Raw genomic sequence first — 19,020 nt, 5'->3', positions numbered from 1 at the left:
CATTACTGTAGCGTTTGTTCAAATACATAATATTGTCTTGTGAATCGGCTACTAGTATACCTGAATACCTGCTATCAAAGGTTGTCTGTCTTGCGAGGGCATTGAACCTCCATTGCCACGACAGGCATCGAATACCCGCCTTGGAAACTTGACCAACTCCTGAATAACTGCTACATGCCCACAATTCCTCTCCAGATAGATACAGACTGCCAGCCCCTCGACTACCGATCTTCTCTGCATCCACCACGAGCTGTGTGCCGCTGCTTTGGTATACCACCATGCCAGCAGCACCATGGCCTTGGGGTCTTTCTCCTCCAGTAGCTTCCTATATCTCGGGTCCAGTTGCGTTAAGAAAGTGAGAAACTGGATCACTGTATTATCGTCGATCTTTCGGGGGAGTAACTGTGCGAGCAACGACGTAGCGACATGATATGGGTTATTTACAACTGTAGAAGACGGCCCAATGTCGAATGCGTCGTAGAATATACTCGGAAGGGCGTCGGGCGGAATAGCCTTAGATCCATCAGGCAGGCCATCCCGCTCCTTGAGCAACTGGTGGAAAATACTATCCTTTCTCGTCGGATCAGCAATATTCCATACGACTTTCTTCCCATCGCTCATTCTCAACCAGTCAAGATCAAGAGAGTCGGATTTCTTGAGCGGCCATACTCCATACACGTCTTCAGCATCTAAAAGAGCCATTGAAGCTGCGCCGAGGAGTGCTCCTGAAGCCCAGAGGGAATCACGTTCAGAGCCCGAGAGTTTCGACGGGTCGGGGGCTGAACCTGCTGCCATGAGACGGCGGTGGAAGAGGGCTGTCGCTTGATACCAGTGGAAGGCGAGGGCTGTACGGTGAGAGGATGTTTGGCAGGGGTTTAGATGCTGATCATGAAGAAGAGCCAGAGCAACAAAGACATGCATGAGAAAAGGGTGCTACAAAAGTCAGCCTCAAAGATTACAAAAGCTTTGTGAGTATTTACCTTTAACCCTAGCAGAAACGCCCCCTCGCTATAAACACTTCTCGTCCTCTGGGTTCCAACAGAGAACACCGTCCTTAGTCTGAACCTCTCAATGGCCGCCAGGGCAGCGTCGTCTAGCACAATCTCACCGACACCGCCCTTTACAGGCTGGATGACGGGGACTCTGAAACCAGGGTTGATAGGACCCAGAGACTTATCGACCACTGAGAAGACTGGTCCTGCGCTCTGGTGGGCGAGTTGAAAGGATGAGGGGGATGTTTGAGTGAATGAGCAGACGAAGCCTGATGAGGTACAGCGTTTACATGATGGTTTTGATTCATCGCACTGGGAGATGTTAGTTAGTGCTGAGGTGAAGCGAAGCGTATGACTGAGATATGGGGTTGGTGGTCAAGAGTTACAGCGGTCAGCTCACCTTTACACTTCTCAGTTTACAGTTCTTACATCCGAGGCGAGACTTCTTGTGAGCTTTCCGCTGTCTCACTGGCGTCTCTTTATCAGTCTTGTCTTCACCTCTGACAGCCATTGTGTCCTGTACCATGAGAGTGAACTGATTAGTCAAGGTGAATCTCGCCGGAGTTACCGGAAAGGGAATCGCTTACTTGAGACAGGGCAACTTGATACTGGAGACTTGTTTGTGATGTTTTGATAGGAAGCTGCTGAATGAGTGAGTACTCCTCAGGTAGATTGCCAAGAGATGTTAGTTGACGATAAGAGGTCTTATCGCCTGGGCGGCGTGTCTCGATTTAGCGCTTACGAACCGGGGTTTTCGTGACATCACCAATAAGCGGAATGGACCCTGAACATCACGGCTGGACCCTTTAACGATCTTCATAACGTCTTCTAACAACTGTCTATTTTTATCCAAACAAGGTGCATATTCAACTCGCTTATCTGAGGTGGAACGGACCAAACGGTAACGCAAAAACCCGTATCGGGCTAAATATATTGATAGTGTCAAGGAAACGATGTGGTATCGATACGTGGGTATGCGTTCTTCCGGCGCATGTGTCCTACCCCAAAATTCAAGGTATATCCTCCCCCCCTTCGCTTAAATGAATCATGAGTAGCTGACTTGCATGCCATCCTTTTCCTCTTTGTAAACGCCTGGCCCTTGTTGGAAAACTTGTAGCAAGATGTAACGCCATCGAGACCTCGTCCATACCGACCATGCCAAATGCAACCCATATGTTTGATTGTTACAACCTTTAGACAAAATAAACAGAGAAAATGACATAAATATCGTAAACGGCGTAGACGCCAGTATGTACTGCTGACACGCTCGAAGTGAGCATGCCTTTGTGAGGTATACCTCTCCTCTCCTATCATATCCAAACACAAACGGCCAGTGCTCTTCACACTGCTCGTCCAGCTCGGGCGCGGAGAGCATTCATATCGAGTTGAATGGTGGGGCGAGAAATCTCTAGACTTCGACTGGGCATCCTTCGACCTCCAGGGGTTCGAGGATTGGCGACATTAACACGCCCAGTACGGTCCAGAATTCTGGGTGGAGAATCATCAGGGTCCGACTCTGAATCCTCATGTCCCTCATAGCCTGCATCGGCCAATCGTGCAAAGTAATCAGCCAAGCCGTCGACACTAGGAGTTCCCACCACAACATCGTACTGGGGTGGAGGAGTCATCATAGGTTCAGGTACATCTGTGACAAGCTCGGCAGCGGGAGGTGGTGCGATATCGTCTTCGAAAGCAGGAGGGTTGAAGCTTGGAACTCTGAGCAGATGAATCGGGCGTGGTTCTTGTTGTCCACTGACACCGTCGGCCAGATGGGCAGCCTGTGGTGGCGCCGGGAGGTTCTCGGCGTTAGGGTTGACACCGGGTAGTGAACCTTCTGAAGAACTAGGTGAAGCATCGGTAGGAACGGTGAAAGCATCAGGGCATCCACAAGTAGACTGATAAGTGGTGCCGTTGCAGTTGGCGCCTGAATAAGCAGGAAGGTTAGTATTGGCGTGAGTGGCACGGCAATTGAGAACAGTGAATGGCGAATCAATGCTGATCTCAAAGTGTCGGCGCTTTGTACCACTGGGATCCTCAGGATCAATACGGCTGATTCGCATAACAACCTTTGAAACGGTTAGTTACTAACTCAAAACTCATCATTAATAAACATACCTTGATCCAATGGAAGACATTGACATTCTTCCAGCTGCAGTCAGGGTTGAGTCGTAGCTCCTTGTTCTTGGCCATCATCTCACAAGTAGGAATCTGCACATTGGCTTCGATTTCTGTTGAACCCCAGATGGTCTCGAGTCCCAGATCCAGGTCACCCAGGAGGTTAGCCGAAGGCTCAGGAAGGGGCTCGGCCGTGGTCTGTCGTCGGGCAGCTTCTTGTGCGCGTCTTCGAGCAGCTGCTTCACGAGCCTCTCGTCGCTGCTCAGGGTCGAGTTCGCCACCGCGAAGGGTTCGGATTTCAGATGAAGCGTAGGACGAATCGAGAGGCTTTCCAGCAGACTTCTCGAGTAGCAAGATCTTGCGGCCTGGATCTTTACGTGTTACTCGCTTATCATTGGTCCAGTACTCAATCGATTCTGTTACATAAACCTTGAGCTTGTGCACTTGAACCTTTGCAAGTGGTGTAAGCTTAAAGGCAATGGGGATTTTGCTACCAATAGGAAAGCTCTTGCCCGAGATGACAATGTCATAGTGCAATTGGTCTTCCCACTGGCGGCTAATAGAAATAGGTTCCGTCATCTCAAGGGAGAGTTGATCAGGCACACGAACAATAGACACTTCCTTGGTGCCGTGAAGGTTAGGCTTGAAGGCTCCAGCTCGGTCAACGGTCGCATGCAATTCCCACTTAACGGATCCATACTGCAGCTTGGTTGTTTCTAGCTGGTGGTGATCGATGGGTAGTTCAAAAGTATAGTCATAAGTACCAGGGTAGAAGACCTTGTATCCCTTGGCTTGTGTAGGAGTGGCAATAGGACTGTCGCCCTTTTGGAAACTTCGCGACTGGACGCTTTGCAGAGATAAGCGCTTGATTTCTTTAGCAGAAAGGTTATTTTGATGCGGGGTCAGAGATGATGATGGATTTGGGCGGACGAGGTTTGTAGAGCTGCCGTTAGGAGAACTGCTCTTAAGGCGATAAGTGCATTGGTTGCCATAGTCGGATTCCCAGCCGTCATTCATGGCATTGAAAAATGTCAGTACTTGAGTGCGCAGACTCTCCTCCTCGAACACATCTTGCTTGAGAGGAGGAATGCCTTCGGGCCACTCAGTGCGAGCACGGCCAAGAAGTTTGAGTTGAACGGCTTTGATCTTGACGTTTTTTGTGACTCGCAATTGAAGTTTGCCTCTTAATAGAGCGGTACCACTCTGACCCTCGCGGTGGCCATGGCCATCATGATCAAAACCTGAGAGGAAAATGTTTGGCTCAGCGAGAAGAATTGAGCATGACACGCCACTGCCGGAAGCGACGGGTTTCGGCAACTCAGAGACTGAAGTGACAGCGGATTTTGATGAACGAGCCGACATAAAACTGTTGCGATTAGGGTTGGTCAACGCCAACGACGGATGCGAAGATCGTGCAGTCGCCATTGTTGCGGCGGCGGCTGTTTGTGTTTGGTTGTTGTTGCTGGTGTTGCAATTGACAGAATTGGAGTTGTTGGTAACAGGCGTTACAGTGGATGCAGAGGCTAAGTCAACAGGTGCCGCGGAACCGGGGCGTGAGCTTATGTCGTCATATGCTGGCGGGGATGCACCTGCCCCAGTAAATCTCGACCCAATCGCAGACTCGCCGGGAAGGTCCAGGTCCAATTGGCAAGACTGACCAATTGAGTGGCCTGTATTCGAGGTCCTTGTACTTGGTCTTGCTGTACTCGAAATAGCGCTCACACTTTGCCGAGTTGAGCGGTCAATACCTGCACTTGTCGATAGCGCTTCGGCTGCTGCAAGACCCGAAGTATCAATGCCTGCAGATACTGAGTTTGATGCTGATGAAGGTTCAGAACCAGACTCAGGGTTTGTAAAGGCAAATGAGCTCAGGAGCTTATCTCTGCGGCGTACGGCGGCACGAGGTTTGAAGCTTTTCTTTCTCTGGCTACTGCTTACACTGTTGCTGAGGTAATCGCTGGTGCTGTTGCTCGCGTTGGACGTGTTAGTAGGAGTCGGTTGCAATGAAGGTGCGCGTCGAGGCTCGACAAGCAGTTCAGGTGTTTGAGGTCTGCTCTCTGCTCGTAGTTCTCGAGGAACGTATCCCGAGGGATAGCTAACAATGTGAATTGCTTGGGGGCGAGATCTTCGAGGACCGATTAACGGCGCAGGAAATCGACCAGCTGATACAGACTTTTTCTTGTTGAGACGAGGTCGATAGTAGATGTTTTCGTGAGAAGGAACCCAAGCGGATCGACGCTGTGGTGATTCAGGGACCGAAGCTGTTGTTGTCATGGTGGTTAACAACTGTACTGTACTGCACTGCAACGGTTTTCTGTCTAAACGATGACGAGGCCAATAAAGCCAAGAGAAAATGCGGGTGGTGCCAGCCAAGGAGCGAGAATTAAGAATGCAACGCAAAAAAAAGTAGTGGGTGTAAAAGGATGATGTAGGCAAGCGCAGGCGCAGGAAGTGGAGGTATGTGCTCAGATGCTTTCAAAACAAAGAGCAGTGAAAGACGTAGACACACGCAGAATAGCAATCTGTGAGTCCAGCACGCGCGTGAGGGAGGGCAAGGCTGGTTATAATCCAAGAACAAGACAATAGCTCGAATGTGAATGTGAACATGTGAGCGGGACCATACCAGGTCTAATAGATCCAGGGCGTTATATTGGAGACGAGACGAGGGTGATGGATTAGAATGGAATACAAGGGAGGGGCCAACTAAAGATGAGCACGAGTAAATAAAAACGAGACGGTGTGTTGCAGTGTTGCAGCGGTGATGAGATGGGTCTGGTCTGGCCCGGCATCAAAAAAGAAAGAAAAGCACAGGACAGTAAAACGGCAGTGCTCATCAATTCCCCAAGTAAATAAATTCAAGCGCTGGCATTGGATCCTGAAGTTGTCATCAATGTCCTAGGCTGGCATCCCGCCCAGATTTGGGCACTAGACTCTGAGCCTAGAGGCGTCAAGGGACCAGGATCAGGAAGGGTCACGCCTTGTTCTGGCGGGCGGTTGGCCGCAGGCAGTGGGGATGATGGTGATGCGCAAGGACATGGACAAGGAACAAGAAGAGGGTGGAGAAACAGGGCAGAGGATTACGGGACTGGGGATGGGACTCAAAGGCAGGAGTTGGTTTGTATTGTTGGCGTTGTATTGTGCAGAACATCTTATGAATGGCTGTGAGGAATGCACATATCAAAAGGCAGAAGAACTAGCGGTGATGGTGGAGAGCGATGTACAGCAAAGAGACGATAAAGAAAACAGACACAACACAATATCCTGCTTTTCTGACAGGTGATCGACATTGTTGCAGTTGCAGTATCGATGCAAGATTGTCTGAGATTGATCCTATCCGCTTTCATCCCACTTGGAACTGAGTACATGATTCAATATCAAGGTTATCGATGAATCAAGTAAAAGACAAAAGAGGGCGTGTGACTGAAGATCAAGGAATAAAGAGAAAAAAGACAACGATTGCATTGGATACGAATATTCAGACGAGAAACATAAAAATACGTACCTTTGCAATTGTGCTAAAACATGGAAATCCGAAACATCAGATTCAAGGGACTCGCTTGTGGCTAGTGCACCTGTAGCCTCTGACGCGAAGACACCGGCGGTGATGAGAATTGAGGCCCCGGCAACCCTGGTCTGGTCTCTCGCTTCTCCGTTTTTGTTTCTGTGTCGCCTGAGATTCTGGAGATTCTCAGCTCAGCTCAAACTCGACCTGACGATGGTGAGTTAACAAGTGCGGTCAAGGCGGCTGAGGCGGAGGAGAACAATGACACGGCGGGGAACAAGAAGAATAGGACCCTTAATAAAATAAAATAAGAATAAGAAAGAAATCGTTAGGCGCCAACACCAATGCCAAACGGATGAGAAGCACGGTTCACTTGAGGCTGTTGGGCTGAAGTTTGAGACCGGCCAGAGCGAAATAGACAAGCGAGGAGCTGGCCAAATCTGGGCTGGTTGAACGGGAAATGAGACGAAAAGTATAGAAAAGTTGGTCGTCGGACAAAAAGCAGGAATCCAAGCAAGAAGTAAATTAAGTTAATACGTACGAGTCGAGGTATGTAACAGGAACAACCAAGGTAACGGACGAGTCAACTTAGGATCTGACAAGGAACAGGAACTGAGGTGACCCAAAAGGGCGACAGCTGTCCCAGACAGGGTTTCTTGTACCGCTCGAACAAGACACTGCACTAAAAAGATCTTGGTGGTGATGATGACGATGCAGTCATAGCAGACAGAGACAGAGACAGAAGAGCACAGATGGGGGCGGCAAGAATATGTGAGAAGAACAAGAGAGAGAGGCGTTATCTACGAGCCATGTTGTCTGAGTGAGTCTGACCTTGGGGTATTATATTGCCGTCGAATTGAGGTCATACCATGGAATCTAAGCCACCCTTCCGAGGAAAACACTCAGTCAAGCTCCCCGTGCTATCCGGGGAGCAGTAAAAAAAAGCTTCATCAATGCCTCTCGCTATCGTTGAGAGAATAACTTAACGAGGGAGCTCCGGAGGCTGCGGAGCCAAACCCCGTACGATTGAATGGGGCTCGCTACTTTCGGTGACGCGGCACCAGGCGAAACCCTGTCTTTAGATTCAAAGACTTTACTCTTTGGAGATGCAGTTAGAGTAAGGGTCTTTGTTTAAGCCCCGAAAACGGACTACGTAATGTCTGCTGCGGCCGTGACATGGCATGTGCCGTGTGTATAAACTCATGCCATCACCATATCTTAGTCTGACTGTGACAATCTCCGCTTTGTAAGATGTTCGCACTGAGAAGAGGTAAAGACTTCAAAAACTAGACAAGAGAGGAATATTCGATGATTGATCAACACCAACAAAGTGTGAAAAGGTGGCCGTCCCGGTCCCGAAAAGAAGAACGACTCCACTAAAAAAAAATATCCCAAGATCTTAGGGTCTATCCATCTGGGGAGAGATGACATAACGAAAGGTCAGCATGTTGCATATTACATATTGCAGATGAAGTTCTGTACTTTTCACTTTGACAAGAGTTGTAATCTGTGGGCTCGGGCTTCACTTTAGCTCATTCCAGTACGAAGGTCTCATTCCGAGGAACAAACTCATGATGTTAACACTAAGGCAACTAAGCTCAACCCAATCCGAGGATTTTCTCTCATCGAAAAGAAGAAGAAAAAACCTCAAAGTTTCCAGGGTATTCACCAGGATCATGCATCTTTCTTCTCAAAGCCAGTTGATCGCTGGGTCTGGTAAGGCTCTTTGCAAAGGCAACGAGTGGACAGATACATGGGCTGGCTATGTGGAGTGGCGATAGATGCACAAATCATCCGTCATTCATAGCAAGGATTCTCTTCTTTTCTTCTTCTTTTTCTTTTTTCGGTTACATGAAATGCCGAACTTGATCCATGATGCCGACAACTATCCTGCCCGGCTTGTCTTTGCCGAGGCGATACTTGCGAGTTTTATGCACAGCTGAATGAGGCTCGATATCTCGCCCTACTTCTAGCTTACTTGTCCATATGATATGATTTCAGTGCATCTTGGGAATATCATCGGAGGTAACTCCGTAGAATAAGGCTTACTTGCAACCGTTTCATTTCCGGTTATCCTATATACATACAACTAACAAGTCCAATCACAAACCGTGCACATGATGAATATTATACTTCTATCTCTATCCAAAGCGAACGGTTTCTCGTCAATGAACAGACCTTGTTTCAGCGCCGCCTTGAAGAGCCTAGTTTCGTGTCAAATTTCTTGGTCATAAAGACCCTTGCTCATGAGGCTCGTGCATTCAATGGTGAGGCAGTGGTTCCAGTTTGAAGACCAGGCCATTAACGCTTAGATTAATTTAAACATGGCCTAGAAACAGAAGCTCTTGCGATTCAGTAAACGATAAACCGTGAATTTGCGCTCGGGAGTTGTAACGGTCCACAGAGAGCCCAGGCTTGCCAACTCAGCGCTGATCGTCAACTCTAAAAGATTCCTTGGATGTGACGCTCTACAAGCCTTATCTAGGCTTTCTTTTTCGTAAACATCAACACGCGTCGTCCTGACAGCGGTGAGTTGTCACCTTTCAGCTGGAAGCATCTTCCCTGTAACCAATTGCCACTTTATTGAAAAGGCCTTGGTTGTGTGCGTCCATGCTTCATGTTTGTTTAATAGAAGGCTGATAGAAGCCTTCTAGTCTCGTTTCCTCAGTCGCTCCAATCTCGGGCAAGGCCGTGAATAGAGCTTGGACCATCAAGCCTCGATCCTGAAGACCGGGGTACCCGGTCCTTGGGCAGGGGACCCAGGATCAACAACTTATGAGGTCATTCTTCTCTTTTTAATGGATTTTGAACGTTGTGGGATTTCAAACTTTAAAGTTTCAACTCCAGGTATTTTATTGTGGTTTTGTGGATAACGTTATCACAATTACTCTACATCTGCGTCGAGATCGAACTGGGGAGAATCTCTGTATGACTTTTTGTTACGACTCAGTGCCCTATAATGCTGCCCTATAATGCTGTGGTCCGGTGACTTTCTCCACGATGAGGTTCTAGGATCATCGCTATTGAAGGTTCTCTGTGTATCTTGCGGGAATTATTATGTGAAACCAGCGGCTCTTTACAATCAAGCATACTACGTACACCAACAAACATCTGCAGATGTCATGCAAACGATAATCCTTTGTCCTGACTCGAGACTGCTAGATCATATCAAATCGAGGTAGATCCAGCTATCTAAGACGGCATTGATCTTCATTTACGATCCAAAGCCTTGGTTTTCAGATCCACGGTGACAAAGCGTTGAAGATATCTGATGTTTATCACCTGAGGACCGAAAATTTAAGCGAACGGTAGCCGATCAAGGTCTGTAAAAATTGTCCTCCAAAAATAGTCACTTGATAGCAGATCTCAAATCGTAGAATCCCGTCTTGGCGACGTCAAATCGAGGAATTTGCCTCACCAAAAGACGGGCAGTAAGTAGCACGAGCAACTAACGAACCGAACAGCCGAACACTTTTCTCTGCCCGCGTAATTCCCAGTGACTACACCAATCTTCAAGTGCTTATCCTGCATGTCAATCCTCCGAGGTGACGAAATGCTCATCTTCACCCACCACGATTGGTTCGAATGGTTTCTCAAACCCTCATGAAATCATGCTGATCGAGACCCTGACGGTTCGCCCGACAGTAGTCGATCACTAGACCTTCTCCTGGTTTCTCCAAATCAATCGCATGATTTCAAATTTTCTCAAGGGAAGATAAACCAAAAAGTGACATGCTTATACGCTATGCGAGTCTACATGAATCAGTCTGCATTGACATGACCATTGCGTATGACCTCTCCGCGAAACGCGGGGGGTATTTAGTTGCGACGGCGTTAAGTGCGGTCAGCATCCGACTGGCACTCTACTATGCACAGTAACAGTTTAGGGTGGCACTACAGCCAGGAGGATGCATCCCGTTTCCCTCGGAAATGCCAAGATGAACATGTCTCGTGAGGACTCTGTAAACGATCAGGACGTAAAGCTTAGCAGAAGCTGCAGCGTTGCATCTTGGTGTAAATGGCTCATCTTTGGCAATAATTGAGCGCTTGAGTAGCGTATTCAATGTCAATACGCCAAAGCTAAAGATGCCGAACGATCTCCAAATCACATGTGATCAGTACAATGATTATTTTGAGGTTATACGATACTCGTCGTTGCGGTTGATGCATTTGTAATGGAAGTAGTGGCTATCTATGCTACAACCATTACAATGTCTACCCTTAAACCTTTTCTTGGCCACGTACTGGCTCTCGAGCCAACAAATTAACAAAAGATCTATTATTGTCTATATACTTGTGAGTTTTCCGCGTCCAAGTCTGCCATGAATGTAAATACATGCATCACCGCATTAGTGTTACCCGTTACTGCTCGACGAATCCGTGGATGCTCGATAACGAAATTTACCGTAGAACACCAAGTCATTCATAAAGTCGACGCTGAGAATGTGTATTCGCTAGAAGAAGATGCTAGCTGGTATAATGAGTTGTTGCAAAGCGTTCATATATAATACCAACGAACCCCAGCTGCATATGCTTATAATAATCAACTTTTCCCAAAATTTCATCAAGTTCCAATTCACCGAGTCCCAGAAGCCGGTCCTTGTTCTTGCAATGAAGGCACAAGTACGCCGAATGTATGAGCCAGTAAGCTTAGCTTTTCCGCCAACGAGGCCACGTATTCGTCTGCCAGCCATGTGATACTAGGACTTGCATCTTTTTTGTATAGTCTCTCCACTAATAATGTGAGCGAACCATCAATATTAACTATAAAGTCGGTGTAACTCACGATCATGTGCAACATCGATGAAGTCATCAAGCCCTATTATCGCATCCCGTTCGAACTCGTGTTCAAGTTCAATCTCTGGCATGCACACGCCCGAATGTATTGCCCAGTAGTTGAAATCCGACTTTTGTTTTATGATAACTTCTCTCTTGGGCATGTGCAAAGGACCTTCGCCATTCTCTAGATAGTTGGAGAGGATGTCGTTGTAGGCTTCGATGATGGCTTCGATTTGTGAGAGGTGACCCATGGTGCTGATATGGGTTTGGTCACGTTGATGATTAAAATAAGGGAATGAAGATTCAAGTCTCGAGAACACGATCTAGCCTTGACGGTAGATCTCTCTCTGTACTTAGAACTGTTCTATACCGGTGCTGCTGATCGAATGCCGTTCGTTAGAGATGATGCTCAATGATGGTTGGACCTTGGCCATTCTCTATGAGCGATAGGAGTCGTGACTGACTTCGACCCAACAACACTGTCAGAAACGGAAGCAACAGACTACGAAACATAAGGCTCCTAACTTCCAGTTCTAAGGCCATGATCACTTCGAGGCAGGATCAAATGGAGTTCAGTGTTTACCTTCCTCTCAGAATATACCTGCACATCAAGCCTACATTAACTTACAACATATCTGCACTTTACATTATTACGAACAACAAGTACATCAACAGTACGCATCTGCATTAAGCCATTTCGTTATACTTATCAATCGAGTTACTACTACAAAAACTATCTGTCGTCGATATGTCAGGTCGACACCTCCGTACTGTACGACACAGCGATTTTCTTCGCGTATCATCTATCGCGTTATCCGTTCGCCTCTGTCTTAAAAAAACATGGACCTCCCTGAAGTAAAGTCGGCGTCAAGAAATAGAGACGCATATTACCCTGACTGGGAAACTATCGAGATAATGGAGGTGGTCTTCATGAACTGGGTAAAAAGCTATAGGACTATCCCTGAAGGTGGCGAGCTGTTTCCGCCGAGAGCTATACCGCGCCGCATCCCCAGGGCCCACACCACCCATTTTCGACATGCAGAACTATTGAGGAAATCGACTGCAGCAAGTGGCCGTCCAGTATGCTTGGAGTCTGTACGTCGCGCCGTTGAGGACCGTATGTAATGATCAGTCATGGAAGTTTGGGCAGGGCTAACACTCAGCGTTCAGTCCACGAGGCACTTCTGCACAAGACTGGAAATCACTTTCACTTTTTGCACATAGCCATCGAAATGATTGAGGAGATGTACCACTGCGGCAAGTAATCCTCGCATTGCATTGGGTAACTGCCTGGCTAACATATATACTAGGGGTACTGATTAGGGATAGAAAGCTGACAGCCAAAAGACAGATTACTCACCTGCCAAATTCAGAGCGCGAGGATAAAATGGTTTAATGGACGCAGAGAAAGTATTTTTTTCAAGTTTCAAAGGTTTATTGTAAGGCCTTTAGGTTGTCTTTTTGGTGCCTATCTGCGTTCTTTGGGATTTTCCACAAGCGCATCCAACCTTTTCAAAGTTCAGTCTTTTAAATAGCCAATTCTCATACCCAGTCGCTATAAATTCCCCTTTGGGCTTGGTGAGAGGCTCCTGATGATTGTATGTGTAGTATTCATCTGCTAAGGTAAGAGATGGAGAGTGTCCGTAGCATCCATTCTGAAGTATTGGGGTCCTACCACAACGGGGTTGATATAAAAACGTCCAAAAATAGACATTAAAGATCTCCCAGTCACAGGTTCCATTCCGGCTTGGGCATCTGTAAAACCACCTTATTGCCCACAGTTGTCACTTTATATATCTCGAGGGCCGCTGTTTGTATTGAGTGAAAGTAATAACCAAGCTAGCAATACAACACAGAGCAGAGAGGGTAATAAAGAGTTGTCTATGCTAAATATAGAAATTGATGTAGTCAAGAAAAAATGCCTCGATCTTGTCAATAGTCTTCTTAAGACCGCCTCGAAAGACCGGTCAAGCTCCTCTCAACGCTACTTGCATTACTCTGCGCCCCCGATGCCGTGCGTACGCCAGGGCCATCACTATAATCCTGCTTAACTATCCAATAATGTCAGCACCACTCAATTGTAGCATACGGTCGGGTACTTACGCAGCTGGATTTGGGAGTTCAGGGTGGAAAGTGTTAGCTTGATCGCAGATCGTTTGACGGCATGTTCGTTAGGATAGCTCGGAGTAGAACTGGAAATCCTTGAGTCGAGTTTCATACCGTGATCTCGGACCCAAGAGTTGAAGTCCTGTCGAAAGGACTGTAGTTTGGAGGCTTCAGGCCAGCCTGCGAGGTTGCCGCGCTTGTTGGCTTCGTACATGAGTTCGACGAAGCTTGAGGAGACATCACTCATTTGCAGGGAAAAGCTTTCTAGAGCCATTTCTAGATTTAGTAGAGGGTTTGTAGTATTTTAATGAGTATATGTTGAGTAGACTGCGAGATTTGGATAGTAATGTGTAGTTGGTGGAAAACAAAGCGTGACTGCAGGGCTCTTTATATACTCGGAAGAGCATATCTGCTTCATGAATGATATGAAACGGGGTAAGTAATTCATTAGTATTGTTGATTGAGTCCGTTAGATTGCTGCCAGGTCTTGCAAATGCTCGAGTGTCACTCCTGTCTTCATGATAGGAGGGAGCTTGAGAGCAAGTGACCAGACGACTCTACCTTGCAAATGAAGTGGGATTAAGCTTAGCAGGTATTCTCTTACAAGCGGGGAGCATGACTGTAATATCTAGATTCTATGATCTTGGAGAGATGGTACGGTATTAACTTCAGCTCTGACAAAGCATTGGTGAGTCAGCCCACAAACAGTTTGTTGGCTTGAGGTCTTGTTTCCATACCCAAACAATGCTATAACTTCATCACAGCCTCAAAAGTGAATCACGATTCAGTTTTAGTCCTTGCCAACCACTGCACTGCAGGTAAGAAACTATTCGCTAACATATAGGGCAAGTTTGGAGACATACCACCAAACCACTATCATTGCAGCCACGGAACCAGTGCTTAAGATTGTCTCTGGGTAAGGAATCTTCATCAAGCAGATGATCAGCCAATTGTATTACGATTCATACAGTCTTACATCGCATGACCGACAACTTGTAATCTCCACTACGTTGGAACGAATCTCGACCCTCAGAAGACATATCCAACAATCAGTGACCTCCAGTACACCACCTCACTCATGCAGTCTCAGCATATTACACAAACAGGTTCCCTCTTAGTGCAATTTAGACACTCGTTGAACGCCACCGAGTTCTCAAGAGATAAAATTGGTAGCAGCAGGACCATGAGTGTCCCCTCCAAGCTTTACAAGCACACATTCATGTGTGATATGGCACAGAAAGTTTGTCTCTTTGGAGAAATAAGAGCTACCCGTGTGTAAGTTTTTCAATCCCAGGAGCTTTTTGAGTCTGCTTCGTCAGATTCCATCTCTCCGGAGCCTTCAACCACAGTATAACGTGCCACACATTGGAAATTTTACCTGCTGGATTTTGAGCTATGTTCGCGGACTTGCGTTTCCGTCTGAAGTATTCAAGTTAAAGTAGCCGTACTGGTCAGTAAGTTACTCCAAGTTTTATTCCAACCTCGAGTGATTCGGCGTCCCACTACAAGGCTGGTGTCTATCTTGTCGCTGCCAAAGCTATATGTAATCTCATAGCCCACGACTAGCTGCCTCACTGAGATATGAGCAGGTTAGTCGACATTTAAAGAGCCCTCTGAGAATTTCCACCGAAGATACTGACCAGGTTCTGAGGCTCTTCCAATTCTTCTCGAAATTGAAGCGATTAAAGGGTTTAGGGTCAGCTGGAAGCCCAGGAAGGTCATGGATAGCCTCTAGTGTTCCAAGAGCACAAGCACAGAGAAACATATTGGCGATCTCAAATTAACGATAGTGGTGGTAAATTATGAGTCTTGGTTCAGTCAAGTATTAGAGTCACTATAATTAAGGTATTGACTGATCTGTAGATAATATTGAGAGTGTAAAAACAATTCCTCGACAGAAACATTTCACTCCACTTCAAGTCACACATCTAAGCAGTATAAAAAAAAGAGAGCTTCGATTTCGAGAGTAACTTCAATGAGTTCTAATCTCGTTTCTAGACCAACAAGGGCATAACATGGTTCTCGAGCTTTTCATGTCTCTCCAAATTTGAGATATGTGGTCAGCGAAGGTTAGCCAACCCAGCCAATAGGAAGATTTAGCCACCAAGCGATATTCCATATCGGGAAACACACTACGTTACTGGATCCGACGAACGTTGTTACATTGCATCTTGAGTCTCAGGTGATATTAATCAAGGTAAGGCTGAAAAGGCATGCGAGATATCTGAGCTTATTCGAGCCTCATATGTGTTTCTAATATGTTCGTGCCGGTGTAAAAGAAAAGGATCGTTCATTGAGGTCCGACTTTGGCACAGCATACAAGAACCTTGTGACTAGTTGTAGCTTGTATTCTTTGGAACTCCCAAAGGATAATGACGATGAATAGTCACTTTCATTCGGGGTATCTTAAACAGTTTACGGAGCCGCCGTGGGTAATGCTTCAAACAATTTGACATTGATGTCATACAGGCACAGGCTATACTGGACCCCCTACACAAACGCCTCATAAACGATAATGACTGTTTCGCTCCAATGGGTCCCCATAAATACATATACGGTTATGGCCTTCGCTCGTTCATTTCGCTGATTATGCCAACTCTTACCCCAATATCCAATCCCATTAATCGCTCGTCAAATAAGTACACTTAGACACCCATTTGCCAGAATTTAGACCATAACCGGTTCGACAGATGACATGGGCATATGTGAGATGGTCGTTGGGATCATGTACGGTCCCAGTGCCGAAGACAAGATGCTAGCAATGTTGCGAGCCATATCCGACTTCTTGCCCAGGCACCAAAGCGCCTTGGTGCAGTCCTCGCATCGGCGGACTAGGTTCATGACGCCAGGGGTCTCGGGTGGTGCGTGCTCATGTCGTACCTTCTCCTCCACTTCAGTAAGGAGCAGAATGGCCGCCTTAGTAAATGCCCTAATGAGTATCATGGTCCATGGCTCTGTTAGGATAGAACCCTCGACAACTGCAAAGTGCAGATCTGAGATACCCGTGCCAGGAACATCACCAGCTCGAGGGCGTGTCGAGACTCGTGCAAGGTCCGACAGAATAGCTGCACTGTCTCTTCGTAGTGAAACAACAACGTTGGCTGCTTGTCGCACTTGAGTCGAGTAATCTAGGCCCAGCTTGTTTTCATCCACAAGCTCAATCAGATCCGCAAGGAGAAGGGCAGCACAATGGAAATGAGCCACCACACATACGAACCAGCTCTGAATGAGTGTTGGAACACTGTCGTATTGCTCCACCAGATCCCTGAAGAAGGCACCGTAACTCACGTTCCAGTGCTTGTACACGGCCATGGCGTTCGAAATGACCTTTTCGACAGGCTCGCCTCGGTATCGACTTCTGACCGTGTTCTGCAGGTACGAGACGTGTCGGAAGAGAATGACCTTGATAGGAGCTGCAGTGACGACACCCTTGGATGCAGCATCGTACGAACAGGGCCACCGAAGAACACCCTCCTTGTTGTCGCGGACAAATAATTCAGCCCACCATCTGGCGTCCTGCGGTCGGTACTCGATGTTGTAGGACTCGTGTTCTGGATGGTCAGGATAAGTCGGGTCATGGTGGCACTCCTCATCTGAAACAACCACAGGCCGGCCGTTCATGGACGAAGACACAGTGTCGAACATGACTGTCATCCAGTAGACAAGACCAATAGTACCCTTGTCCTCCTCACTCAGAGACTCTGCAGATGTAGCCTTCTCCAAGCCTAGAGAACTTCCAGAGGCATCCAACACACCTGTCTCACGAGCCTCGTACTGAAACTTGAGAGCATGCATCTTCCTTGCAGCTCGCTCCATAAAGACTGGCGGTCCTTCTGCGGCAATGATCTCACTGAGCTGAGACGCAATCGATCCCTCACCCGAAGCGATGGGACTATCGCCAAAGTTGCCCATACCAAACGGCATATCGTTGTTGTCGTTATCCTCCTCGTCTCTCGGTTTCTGTGCCAGTCCCATAATCAAGTCAGCACAAACCACACGGAAGCATTCCATATCTGAGCAATCCTGCAATGCCCGCTTAGCCTGTGCCCAAAAAGTCCTCTGAAGTGTTCGGTCAAAGTCTTCGTTGATATCGTCAAACTCCGATCTCATGCTGTCCATTTGCGTCAAGTTCTGCGGGAACCTGTCTCGCTCACGTTGACTGCCTTGCGCCCATTGGGTAGCAAATGCCATAATAGCCAAATGCAGAGCCTTCGAAGCAGCTCGGTCCTCTGATTTACTGAGCCGGATCAGTTTCGTATTCTGTGCTTGCTTGTCGAGCTGAATAACACGCCGATAAATTCTGTTGTCTTGTTGTTTTGGCTGACCAACACTGAGCCCCTCGAAATGGGATGCCAGCCAACTCACACCGTTGTTGGACGGCCGAGTGATGGTATTGGGCTTATAAGGGCATGTCTCTTCCGACAACCAGCAAGACAGGGCGTGCTCCAAAACATCGTGGTATATCCTCATTAAGTTGTCCGAAATCAAGTTGTTGTTCGTCTTAGTCATCATATTGTGTGTCACTGAGAATGGCGAAATCGAGGTGCTGTAGCTTCTCGTTATACTTTCTGGGTAGTGGCGCACACTGAGAGACCGGGAAGAGATGTCGCTTTCGTATGAGTTGGAACCAGAAGGTGAAGGTTGGAACGGAACATCGCTGCCAACGGATTGGGTTTGAAAGAGGGGCCATCCATTGTCTCCATTTTCCTCCTCAGCAGTTTGATGTCGTGAATGCAGTCCTTGACCGGAAAGGTCTGTAGAAGGTGTAAGATCCATTGGGTGCGGGTGTGCTGGTGTAGAATGAGGTTCGAGACTCTGTAAGACGCTGTTATGAAGGCCAGCATCGAAAGCAGTCGGATCGAAGACGCCGTTCACAGGCATGGTATCGAAAGTTGTGTGAGGAAAGGCAGAGAAGTTGCCGAACCCAGTTGTATCCATTGGTCCCCAGCATGACAAGTCGTGTGCCGTCGGAGGTGCCTGTAACATATCTAGCAAGGCAGTTGCATTAACATCAAGCGTTTGGTTCGTTGGTAGAGGAGCTTGAGTCGGCGAAGGTCCTGGTTGCTGCTGTTGAGGGCGCGGACGTTGACGCTTGGCCTTTGCGCGCGATTGATCGGGAACGCGGCGTGGTGCGCCATTCTGAGCAGGTACTTCGTTGTTGATATTTGAGCTTGTGGCAGCAGGGCCAGTCTGTAGTTGAGCGCGAACCCAGTGAAATGTGCATTGTTTGCGAGTACGAAGGCAGTATGAACATCGTAGAGCTCTAGAATCAATCTCATCTGTGGTTTCATTGGCCCCTCGGTTAGCGTCGTCGAAGTCGGGAAAAAGGCGCGGGAGGGGGGAGGAGGAGGATTGAGGAGAGCAAACCAACTCACCAAGATGTTCCTCAGCAAGAGAGGTACCGCTGGTGCTGTCACCACCGGTTCGAAGCCTCTCTGAGTTTCTCTGAATATCCCATAGCGAAGGCGCATCGCATGCCCGCTTGGCTTTGCGACACTGGTCGCACGAACGGTTCTGGCGTCTCAT

The 19,020-nt window shown here is 47.6% G+C and overlaps 6 protein-coding genes across 6 annotated transcripts; 1 reads left to right on the top strand and 5 right to left on the bottom strand.

Annotated features, from left to right (window-relative positions):
• Nucleotides 1-28: 28 nt before the first annotated feature.
• Nucleotides 29-1,694, bottom strand: BKA55DRAFT_572985 (uncharacterized protein). The gene is made up of 4 exons (XM_046193175.1): nucleotides 1,580-1,694; nucleotides 1,393-1,509; nucleotides 981-1,304; nucleotides 29-933 (listed from the first exon to the last, which is right to left on the bottom strand). Exons 2-4 carry the CDS (start codon nucleotides 1,501-1,503, stop codon nucleotides 52-54), a joined length of 1,317 nt encoding a protein of 438 aa, XP_046047286.1. The 5' UTR covers nucleotides 1,504-1,509; nucleotides 1,580-1,694; the 3' UTR covers nucleotides 29-51.
• A 638-nt stretch (nucleotides 1,695-2,332) lies between these two features.
• Nucleotides 2,333-5,381, bottom strand: BKA55DRAFT_691873 (uncharacterized protein; the record flags this gene model as incomplete). The annotated part of the gene is made up of 2 exons (XM_046199684.1): nucleotides 2,333-3,058; nucleotides 3,108-5,381. 2 exons carry the CDS (start codon nucleotides 5,379-5,381, stop codon nucleotides 2,333-2,335), a joined length of 3,000 nt encoding a protein of 999 aa, XP_046047285.1.
• Nucleotides 5,382-11,151: 5,770 nt separating this feature from the next.
• On the bottom strand, nucleotides 11,152-11,933 carry BKA55DRAFT_74269 (uncharacterized protein). Its single transcript, XM_046201514.1, has 2 exons — nucleotides 11,396-11,933; nucleotides 11,152-11,343 (listed from the first exon to the last, which is right to left on the bottom strand). The coding sequence occupies exons 1-2, from the start codon at nucleotides 11,637-11,639 to the stop codon at nucleotides 11,186-11,188; spliced, it is 402 nt and encodes a 133-aa protein (XP_046047284.1). The 5' UTR covers nucleotides 11,640-11,933; the 3' UTR covers nucleotides 11,152-11,185.
• Nucleotides 11,934-12,228: 295 nt separating this feature from the next.
• Nucleotides 12,229-12,711, top strand: BKA55DRAFT_691871 (uncharacterized protein; the record flags this gene model as incomplete). Its single annotated transcript, XM_046199683.1, has 3 exons — nucleotides 12,229-12,505; nucleotides 12,559-12,649; nucleotides 12,699-12,711. The coding sequence occupies 3 exons, from the start codon at nucleotides 12,229-12,231 to the stop codon at nucleotides 12,709-12,711; spliced, it is 381 nt and encodes a 126-aa protein (XP_046047283.1).
• Nucleotides 12,712-13,332: 621 nt separating this feature from the next.
• On the bottom strand, nucleotides 13,333-13,768 carry BKA55DRAFT_540974 (uncharacterized protein; the record flags this gene model as incomplete). Its single annotated transcript, XM_046190324.1, has 2 exons — nucleotides 13,333-13,439; nucleotides 13,492-13,768. 2 exons carry the CDS (start codon nucleotides 13,766-13,768, stop codon nucleotides 13,333-13,335), a joined length of 384 nt encoding a protein of 127 aa, XP_046047282.1.
• A 2,393-nt stretch (nucleotides 13,769-16,161) lies between these two features.
• On the bottom strand, nucleotides 16,162-19,020 carry BKA55DRAFT_515971 (uncharacterized protein; the record flags this gene model as incomplete). Its single annotated transcript, XM_046188051.1, has 2 exons — nucleotides 16,162-18,773; nucleotides 18,870-19,020. The coding sequence occupies 2 exons, from the start codon at nucleotides 19,018-19,020 to the stop codon at nucleotides 16,162-16,164; spliced, it is 2,763 nt and encodes a 920-aa protein (XP_046047281.1).

The sequence above is a fragment of the Fusarium redolens genome (genome assembly GCF_020744475.1).
Source record: "Fusarium redolens strain MPI-CAGE-AT-0023 chromosome Unknown BKA55scaffold_11, whole genome shotgun sequence".
NCBI lineage: Eukaryota > Fungi > Ascomycota > Sordariomycetes > Hypocreales > Nectriaceae > Fusarium > Fusarium redolens.
This window is presented reverse-complemented; position numbering and strand designations above follow the sequence as displayed.